The 10,861-nt window shown below is 42.5% G+C and overlaps 1 protein-coding gene across 5 annotated transcripts in view; it reads left to right on the forward strand.

Annotated features, from left to right (window-relative positions):
• mical3a (microtubule associated monooxygenase, calponin and LIM domain containing 3a) overlaps nt 1-10,311 on the forward strand; it is an 82,256-nt gene extending 71,945 nt beyond the window's left edge. For 3 of the 5 annotated variants that reach the window (XM_069686947.1, XM_069686948.1, XM_069686944.1), the window contains 3 exons: nt 5,697-5,796; nt 8,132-8,205; nt 8,291-10,311. In XM_069686947.1, the coding sequence (XP_069543048.1) occupies nt 5,697-5,796; nt 8,132-8,205; nt 8,291-8,475 (359 nt within the window). In that variant the 3' untranslated portion in view covers nt 8,476-10,311. Of the gene's footprint in view, nt 1-2,331; nt 2,398-5,696; nt 5,797-8,131; nt 8,206-8,290 lie in introns of all 5 variants that reach the window. The other 2 variants (XM_069686950.1, XM_069686946.1) reach the window with 1 other exon arrangement.
• Nucleotides 10,312-10,861: the final 550 nt, after the last annotated feature.

Consider the following 10,861-nt stretch of genomic DNA (forward strand, 5'->3'; position numbering starts at 1 on the left):
TTCCTCTGTGCTGAGCTCTCTGGGGCTTTATCACCCCATGGGAATAGTAGAATTTTTTATTGATTACCAGGCTGCAAGTTGCACATTTGCTTCATCACAACTGTTGTGTCTGAGCCCTGCTTGGGGCACAGCCACCACCGCCTGCCCACCTGCCTTCTAATATTAATTCACAACCCAAAAATTGGCAGCACTAGCAAATATTTTTTTATTCGATTATCTCAAGGCCACAAGTTAATTATTTAAGCACCTCATAAATAAAGAGCTTTGTTATCTCCAGATAAAGAAAATAAAAACATGTTATCAAAAGAAAACAAAAGGTCGAACCTATGGTGACAAGGGCAGTCATGCTGCAACAGACCAAACGGTTTCCATTAGAAGAAACAGACAAATTCAAAAGCCCATGCAAAAGAAAAAAATGCTGCAAATCCAGTCAACACAACGGAAGAGCTCCAGGCCTGTAGGGGGCAATGTTTCTGAATTTGCAGCCTGTTCCTTCTAATGCGCTGTGTCCCAATTCAGGGGCTGCAGCCTTTGAAGGACGTATTTGAAGGCCAATTGCGTCACAGATAGGGTCATCCTTTTCCCGGGCTGCAAAGGATTCATCGGGGGCATCTTCGCGGTCCAACGTATCCGGTGATTCATTGCGCACCAATCAAAACGAGAACTTACGCGGCCGAGGAATACACTTTAAATGGACAAGTTTTTGGTTTTAACTCATTTGAATAGCTGGAGATACAAATGTCTTTAAAATATAAGTTACGTGACGTTATGATAGCTACTTAGCCCGCTAGCTACCTGTTCTAGGCGTCTTTAGTGACGCAAGGGTAAGGGTGGGAGCAGCTGGTGACGCAAACAGGAAATCCTCCACAGACCAGACCGTCTCATTTCAGTTTGGCCTTAGGGTCCACACAGGCTGTGGATGACGCGTCCTCCATAGACCGTCTCCTTTGAAGGATGCAGCCCCTGGATTGGGACACAGCTTTGGGAACTTTTGGGCTGTTGGAGCGCGATTGTCCTTGTCAGCCCCCGTACGAATCAGACAAATCAACACTGTACTTAAATCACTGCTCCTCTCGACAGTAAGGCCAGTGATGAAACCTTGATGTCTGACATGAAGGTGAAGTGTGATCAAACGAAGCAGACATATTTATGAGTCCTCCATACTTACCCTGTGTTCTTGAGAAAAGTGTTTTTTCATAGTCATAAATTATCTTGTTTCTATCTTTCTCAAGAAAATGGGACACAGTAAAAGTCTTTTTGCAAGCACGACTGTTCTCCCCTTCTTTAGAACCATAGATAATAATGATTATACAGTTATGGATTTACTGAGTGTGAGATGCTAACGGTGCATTTCATCACCTTATTTGCAGGATTTACAAAATGTGTAAAAATCTATTTAGGACTTTGAGATTCATATTCTCACCTTCAGTTGTCCCTGCAGAATTTTACCTTATTTTTCTCTGTGATAGTCCCTTGTAGCAGTACACTCTGAGCTCCTTCCCCTCCAGCCTGGGAACACTCCAGTGTGTGTCATTTAACAGTATAAGCCCTTTATAAGTGTGTTCCTATCAAAAAATGTCTCCCCAGTTAGCTACATATCCTTCCTGACTCCCTTCACACTTAGTCTTTACTTTGGGGTTTATTAAGGTAACATCTCGTATCTATGATCTTATTTTGAAAAATTGACTTTAGCTGGTGCTTTTTTTTTTTTAAGTCCTAATTTGCACTTCAATGGGAGCTACACTTCACAAGTCATCACACAGGCAAGAAAATTGATGGTCTAAACATATTGAAATTTGCAAGAGGCTGAAACATCTTTAAAGTGGAAGCAATTATCTGTGTCTGTGAGGGAGATGGATCTCCTGGTGATCAGTAATGGCTCTGATAATGGGATTAAATCATTTTGTGTTCTGTGATGTGGCCTAATGTGTCGGATTCTCAATTTTCCTAACTGACATGGGGGCTGAAGATTATCTAGAGAACGACAGGAGGACTATTTCCCCTCTCTGTGCTCCAGGTTTTCTGTCTTCTCTCGTTTCTGTTTCCTATTTTTACCCTTTTTTCATCCCCCACACCACACAGCTGATCTCTCCCACCTCCTCTCTCCAGGTGATGTGTCTTCTCCCTATCACAGTGCTCCTGCCCTCCTTTGATTTTATCCTCGTTGTTCTTTCTCCCTCATTACATGTTTCTTTCTCCTCCTCTCCTCTCTGTGTCCTCTACTCTTGTAATTCTCTGCTCCTCCTCCTCCTGCATCATCCTTTCTCTCTCACCCACATATTCCCCCGCCTCCGTACCTCCCTCACGCCCTTTCCTTCTGTCTTGTGGAAGTTGAGCCCTTTGTGGTGACGCCACGCCGAAGACCCCTCTCCTTCTGCCCCTGCTGTTCCCCTGAAGGTAACGTAACCTCGCCGCCTCTGCTGACGGTTGTGGCAGGTTACCTTGGCAACCATAAGGATCTCAAGAAATGGGATACCCCCAATGGGTCCCGCCTCATTGTCCTCCCAACCGGACCTCCTCTTCCCGTTCTCATCGTTTGTGTGTGATCAGGCTCAGTAGATTTCCCCACAATGTTCCCAACACAAGTGAAGAATTACGGCATGTATCGAGAGAAAATATCCTATAAAAGTATCGGTCAGTTAAACATTCGTTAACCACGACAGGACAGAGTTATTTAATCTAGATTGTCATGGGTTAGCTAACGTGTACTGTGCTTTGGCTCTTTGTGTGGTCTCTATGTAAAGGACAATAACATCCACACTAGTTTAATAGAACAGTATAGCTCCAACAAAGCAGTCTGAAGAGGCAACATAAGAAGAACATATCCCCTCTACAACTATTCAATGAACAGCCTTCTTTCAACAGAATAAACTAAAAGTGCAACATAAACACAATTTCTGCAAAACTCATCAGGTTTCAGGAATGTAACTGCAGCTGTGATTACACAATCAGCGAGTTCATGGAGTGTGAATGAACTACACTACTTCTGCATGCATGTCATAGGAAACCCATGTCCTTCAAAATAAAAGCGCAGCATATACTTTTTGCCACAACTTTTATTTTTTTCAAGCACACTGAAAACAGCTCAACAACCCACCAGTTGAGAACCACTGATCTAAAGGCCTTTTGTTCTACTTCTATGACAGTTGTGGGGTTCTAGTTATTGATTGGGCCGCAGTCAAATCTGGCAACACTGATTAGAGGTGGGACAAAATATGGGACTTGTGCAACACAATTTTCGATAGGCCGGCGGCACACATTGATATTTTAATTTACAAATATTTGGCGCTTCGAAACACATTTCCTTGTGATTTTGATTCACAGCGTCACTACTTCATGACTCCTCACGGTGGCGCTGATGACATGAATGAGGGTTACGTGAATGGAAATTAACTGGCCAAATAAGAAATTAAGAAATAAGAAAAAGACAGCAGGATAATGTTGGACAGCAGTGAAAAGAAGTGAAGAGACGCACCAGCCACTTTCAAATCCAAAGTCTGATTTGTTTTTACAGTTGCTCTGTAGTTCTGTACATTTAATTTGCATACTGAACACAGGCATCTCAGTTTGTGTCAAACTCTGTGAAACAAGGTGGAGAAAAACTTCAGATCTGTTTTATAGGACGTAGGTGCATAGAAGAGGAAGTAAGTAAACTCCTGCACACTGTCTAACGTTTCGGTGCTCGAACCTTCATCAGGCAAACTGTGAAACTGACACCAAATTGCAGTAAACACATTCATCCTGCATTTGATCTTTTTAGGGGCATTTGGTATCCTTCAGTTAATCCAATATCGTGATGTATCATTATATGATTGCCTTGCAATATATCAATTATCGCAGAATCACTGCATCGTGATATTATCGTTATCGTGGGCCACGTTTCGCGTATCGTATCGTGAGTTACCCTGGGATTCCCACCCCAACACTGATGCTGTGCCTAGTTGTAGTTGATGTGCTGCTACGGTTGGTCAATCACTGTGTGTAGGCAGGGTTTAGCGAATAGTTTGTAGCCTAGCTACTAATGACAAAGCCTCCATTTTAAACAGTAATGCAGGTGTCAGAAGATGGAGGTCGTGAAAACCACTGAATGGGGAAACTACTGAGCTGCAGCGTCTTTAACAGCATGTGTTCTGTTTTGCTAAATTGAATTGTAACGCTGCATAGCCTGTTGCAGTTTTAACTTCTCCCTCAAATAAATTTAAGTGTCATGTCATCATGAAATGATAACAAAAGTGAGCGGTGAGCACCTGGGTCCCGGCTCGCTTGCGGGCAGGTTCGTGGTCGGAGGAATGAGAATCTTGCATGGTGTGATGGTTTCTTATAAATATTCAAGTCTTCCACAAAACAAGTCCTAAAAAATGAATGGATCATCTGGTGTGTTCCAGTGTCTAACACCTGTCAGTGGAAATTTAGCCTGAGCTCCTAATCTGTGTGAAGAAACTTACATTTTGTTAGTGTGCCAACTGGTTTCTGGTCCTTTTACTGCTGCTTCTGCCTCGTTCGGTCGCTCCTCTCTCCTTTGTGTTCAGAGCCTTGGGCTGAGGGTGGTTACGGTGGAACAGGTTGAAATAGAATAGGCTTACTTTTATAATACCTCCACATGTTGTGTTCCTCTCCAGTGTGAGCAGCTCTACTCCAGCTTTGCCTCTCTCTGTCTCTCTTCTGTTAATTAGCGCAAACCGGCCCCCGAGACCACAACCATGCGATTTATGTGTGCACAATGTTTTTCCTTTTTGTTTTGCAAGAGCCTCCTCTTCCCCAGCTAAGTATGTCACGCTGCATCGAGGTTTGCCTTCCAGTGTTTCATTGAAACGGCTTGGCTCCACCTGCTGCAGTCAGATAAATAAAAAGGGTGCATCTCCCCAGCAGCAGACCTCTCTAAGCATGCCGCATACAGACTGGTCTACTCTGCGTTCTGTAGGATGATAATGAAAGCTGCTCTGCATGTTCCCAGCAGCACCAAACATGCTTTACCCTGATGCAGACTTAAAAGAGGAGTTTGAGCTCTGCCGTTGGTCTCATTGATGAATCATCCCATTAACATTTGACCTTTTATTGAATATGTAAAGACGGAGAAATAATTAATGTATCCCTCTCTGCTCTCACGCCGCTCAGCATGAATGGGAACTAAAAGGATTTCTGGTGGTGGGTCAATATGTGGGCAGGGGAGGATAAAGAATTTCACTAGGCTCTTGGGTTTACTTCTCTGTGCTGTCTTCTTCTGATTGGTGTGTGTGTTTATGTGTGTGCCTTTTCTTACTACCCACCCACTCTGAGAAAATAAATGATAGGAGGAGGTAGTTGCAACGTCCAAACTGGGAAACACAAACTCTCAACTTTGCAACAACAACAGTTTTGTCTGGTTGTGTGTGTGTGTGTGTGTGTGTGTGTGTGTACGTGTGTGTGCGTGTGCGTGCGCGTGCGCGTGCGTGTGTGCGTGCGTGTGTGTGTGTGTGTGTGTATGCAGTATCAAAGTTGAAACCTGTAGCTCCACGCCCTCTTCTGTACGCCATCTCTAAGTATGGCGTGAGTAACCACGTTGGTGTCCATCCTTCCACCTCACTCTCCCTCAGCGAGGACATCCTGGCTTGGCTCTCATTGCATCGCCTGTGTCAGTCCTTGTCTGTGTGACATCAGTGTCGTCTCACAGCTGTCCTGTCTCTCACTCCCACTGTGTCCTTCCCACTCTCCTCCAGGCATGGGCAAGAAGGATGATCCCAAGCTGATGCAAGAGTGGTTCAAGCTGGTGCAGGAGAAAAACGCGCTGGTCCGCTATGAGTCAGAGCTCATGATATTGTAAGTACATTATGTCAAGGAGATGCTAAGCTAATGGATAAAGTGATTCTTTAAAGGTGCTTTTTAATTCTAAAAAGCAAGCAGAGCCAACTCCTGCAGAACCCAAGAAGGTAGTTAGAAATGACAAATTATCGATGCGGCAATATATCGTCGTCTTGAGTCGTGCAATACGATAATCAACAGGCTGGTGCCAAATACTGACATTTTCATTTACAAATATTTGCCGCTCTAAACAGCTGTCTCTGCGATTTCGACTCATCGCGTCACTGACTGCTCGCAGTGGCGCTTATGACATGAATGAGGCTAACGTGGACAGCGGTTCAAACTTTGCTGCGGGCAGTCAAAAAATATGACGACTGGGATGAAAGTTGTTGAAATGAATCCCTTTATGTATGTTAATGATCACACTGTCTCGAAATAACCTTGTTTATTAAGAATAATCCAAGCACTGTTGTTGCCATGGATATGCATGCAAGAACGACTTCATTCAGCAAAATTATATACACAAATTAATCCAAGTGTTATGTTAACATGCAAAAGAGGAGAACATCATTTCGTTATATCTTACCGACAGGTATGCACATTGCACCTCTCTTTATTAACACTAAACATTAAGATAACGTTTATTCCCTGCGTGGCGGGAGAAGACACAAAATCAACGAAACTCTACTGTGCGGACGGGAATGGTCAGAATTTGTGCGGGTGGGGGCGCTGGTTTGTCTCAGTTGGTAGAGCAGGTGTCCCACGTCTAGAGGCTACAGTCCTCGACGCACTGATCGCAGGTTCGACTCCCGGTCTGCCGATCCATTTGGTGCATGTCTTCCCCCGCTCATTTCCTGTCTCTCCTAAGCTGTACTATATCATAAAGGCAAAATGCCAAAAGAATCATCTTTAAAAAAACAGAGCGGGCAGGAATGGTCAGAAATCCAAAGGGAGCAGGAGTAAGAAAACAGTCTTGAGCAGGGCTCTATTTTGATGTATCATATGATTGTCATGCTATATATAGCCTACCTTAAATTCTCAAATAGTGGGCGGGGCCTTTAGTTACCTCAGCTGCAGAGGGTACCAGGCTTTTATATGAAGCAGGCCTATGTTAGAGACGGGCCGTTATTTCTAATTCCCTCTGTGTCATGTGGCCATATTTTGGTATGAAGCCTCATTGTTCTATGAGCCGCTCTGTTTGCTCTGTTTTTTCCGGTACCTGATTCTTTTTGGATCAAAGTTAAAGCTCCAAACTAGATCCAAAATTCAACTTGAGATAAATTCCCATGACGCTGAGTCACGAAAGTCAATGTTCAGATTTCCTGACTTCCTTGAATGCATCAGATCAATCCGACCACATGTTAAAGTAGTTTTCTTCTCCTCCTGAGGACAGACCTGACAAAGCTTCATTATTACTTTTTACTAATCTGCATCATGATGTTGAAATTTCGGCGAAAGTAAGAGCCATTAATTAAAGTCGATCACAAGAGGGACGGGTTCTTTTTCTGTTCAAACCTTTGTAGTAGTAAAATTAATTTTAAATTTGTAAACAAAACCAGTCAGAACACTCTGTACTCTGTCAAGATTAACGTTCATCACCTTCAGCTGCTGGGGCTCGGCTGCGCTCAGGCTTGGATGCGCTCCTGGATAACTTGCACATCTTTAGCTCAGTAGTATGGATTTATTTTTTAGTATGCTATTTTAGCAGAGTTCTTAAAGTACAGCTGATGAAGGGAATTTGGGTGGTTCATTTTAAAAGTATCTATCATGAACTCAAGTCCGGGCCAAGTTGAACATTTCACCTACAGAGGGCGCTATAGGGACAAGACAAGCGATCACCAAAGTCATGAGGATCGATTCCTGGGGCAAAACATTATCTGCAATAGTTGGTCAAATATTAAACCGTGGACCAAACCGAGCAATGAGCAGATTCAAGAAAATGTCATTAAACCTGTGACAAATTGCCTGGTGGCAATAACTCCTTCGTATTTCTTGGTGTAGGTATGAGGCAGTTCTAGCCGATAACAGATGAGAAAATAATACTGACTTATTACCTCCTTATTTTTATGATTGTCACTGATATAACTCATAAGTTAAAATCAAATGTTAGCCCTTACGAAGTCACAAAACTTGTAGTGTTATAATATGATATATGTGATCACATTTGCAGTCCAGTTTTTCTCTCATTATCAGATACTAAAAGCAGTCAGACTGACTGTTTATCTTCTTTGGGAAAAACTATTTGATAGAAATAAATCCTGCTCAGATAAATGAAGATGTATTGAACATAAAATGTTCAAGCTTTTATTATTTATTGGTACAAACTCAGCTCATCCATCTTTTTGTCCCCAAGTGCCAGAGAGCTGGAGCTGGAGGACCGACAGAGCCGGCTGCAGCAGGAGCTCAGGGAGCGGATGGCTGTGGAAGGTGAGTGCAGGACTGTTGGTTAACTTTAGCTCTAAACCATACCTGTTTCTGTTCTTAAACCCTTGTTTCCCTGTGCCTCTCTCAGACCACCTGAAGACGGAGAAGGAGCTCGCTCAAGAGAAGCAGATCCTGAATGAGATGTTGGAGGTGGTGGAGCAGCGCGATTCCCTGGTGGCCCTCCTGGAGGAGCAGAGGCTGCGGGAGAAGGAGGAGGACAAAGACCTGGAGGCTGTTATGCTCTCCAAAGGCTTCAACCTCAACTGGGCTTAAGAAGAGTTACCTACTTGCTCCTCGAGTCCTGGGAATGGAGTTGCCTCCTGGTCATCTTTGATCAGAATAATCTGCTGAACACCTGCAGCAGTGAATGTGTAAAGATTCCCCCAACACACACGAACACTTCGACTGTATCTGACATTGAATCAGTCTGCAACGTTTACATATCCTCTGCCCAAGGCAGTCCTAGTTAATCACTTTGCAGTTTTTCTTGCTCTTTCTCTCTGTGGGTGGAGAGGCGAGTACATTCACAGCTTTATCATCCCAGCCTTGAAGTGGATCCTCTCCAGCAAGGGGAGGGCGAGGGGCTTTGGGAGAATGTTTAAAGACTTGTTTCATTCTCGATTGTCTAAAGGGAAGAATGCAGTTCGGTCCTGCTGATGTAAAGGAATTGTAAAGAATTGTGTTTTTGTGTATAGTTGTGTAGAACAAGTCACATATTCAGCGGCCGAGGGTCCTCTCTTTCTTCCTGAAAAGGACTGCTACAGAGGTGCGTTTAAGTCCTGGAGGGATGTCTCCAGCTTCAATCTCAGTTTCTCCTTTTCAGTGTGACTGCAGGGAGGACATCCTCTGCTGAAGCTGCCTTTCTATCAGTGACAAACTAACTTCTGCATCCTAAAGAACCACAGAGTCTCCTTTTCCCCCTCACAGTGTTTAGTGAGTCAACAATAAGAATACATTAAATATGGCCATGTTTTTTATGTATTTATTACCTTATTTTTTGCTTTTAACAGTTGTTTTGTTTGTTTTGCATTCACAGGAGAGTGCCCACAATCTCATTATATTACACTTCTGCATATCTCTCCCATGCACCCATAAGCCACTGCATGTCAGGAATGAAGGCTGCAGGCAAATAGAAAAACATAACCTTGTCTTTAATAGCTAGGACATAGAGTACAGGCTATAGTATATATGAACACTTGAGCATTTCACATGCCTGGATAATGAAGGGACTCTCCTTGACATGCCGTTCACTGTATATCACACTCACAGTTTACAAAGATTTGTCCATATTCAATATTGGATGATTATGGGGAACGGTTGCGAGCTGAACGGTCTCTTCAGATCCAGAGTTTCTGACCACATGTTTTAACGTTGGGATTTGTTATTGGAGCTGATTTCACTGGAGATCAGTGTAGCTCACATCACTCTTAGTGCCACAGGACTCTCTGTGGGTAGATTTGCGGCAACATCCGGGGAGAACACCACAAGAACCTACGCACACTACACATCACGTACATCCGTATATGGCAGTGTTAACACTTCACCCTTGAACAAGATGCCTTTTTATTTTTCATTCTCTATAATTAAGTTATATTTTATTTTTCTGAGCTGTTGTTTCAAGGTAGTCATATCTGTGTATCCCACTGGAACCTGACATTTTTACTTTTTTTTTTTCAGATACTTTTATACAGCAGGTCCTAACTAACAATAAATGGGGCGCTGAAGAAATGCAAAGTGCTTTATGAGCAACTTGCGTCAAACAGGAACATTTATCAAACAGCCTTTTGGACAACTGTAAAAGAAGTGGTCACTGTTCTCCAGCACAGAAACACTAGAGGCTATATTTATGACTTGAGCTGTGAATAAAAACAAGTTACATAATTTTAAGGGTTGTTGTTTTAGATGGTGTGTGATAAGTTTGACATGATTGTATTGATATTTATTAACTTGTGTGCAAACTGTATTATATGTAAAGAAAATGAATCCTAATTTTTAAACTGTTCTGTTGACACATGACTTGTAATGTAAATGCTTCATGTAGCTGAAATGCATAGGGGTGTTGGATGTATGCTGAAAACGGCAATAAAACAATGCAGTTGTTCTTTTAAAGTTTTGTCCATGAAAAATCTTGTCTTTTATGGTTATGGAAACGCTTTAGATGAATGTTACAGACGATTCCCCCATTTTTAAAACATTTTTAAGCCCGCTTATTTCTCTCCAACACCATTGCAAGCTCTGATACAGTAAATGATAAAGCTTAAAATCTGTAAAATTCTTCAGCGAACATATAATATACATATACGGTGTCCAAGAGATGTAATCCAATTGTTTAAAGACATTGACTCATTTTTATTGTGATATTTTTTGCTAAAGCAGCAGAGGACAAGAAAACTGACTTTTAGCCCGGAGACCAACCCTTAAAAAGTGGAGTCCTACATTTCCCATAATGCATTCACTAGTAAGACCCTCCCTGAATGTCTTTTGAGAATAATGTTATGTCTTAAAGCCAAAGCAGAGAATAATCTTCTGATATCATTAGGAAGTTATTCTTCACCAACAGTTGAGGTGGTAATTCCTACAATTCTCTCAGGACAACTTTTTAGACTTACACTTTACAAAACCGTGAAATGCTCCTTTACCTTGAAAATTTAACAAATAA

Source organism: Semicossyphus pulcher, unplaced genomic scaffold (genome assembly GCF_022749685.1).
Source record: "Semicossyphus pulcher isolate SPU_LCO1_2020_fin unplaced genomic scaffold, fSemPul1.0.p SCAF_8, whole genome shotgun sequence".
Lineage (NCBI taxonomy): Eukaryota > Metazoa > Chordata > Actinopteri > Labriformes > Labridae > Semicossyphus > Semicossyphus pulcher.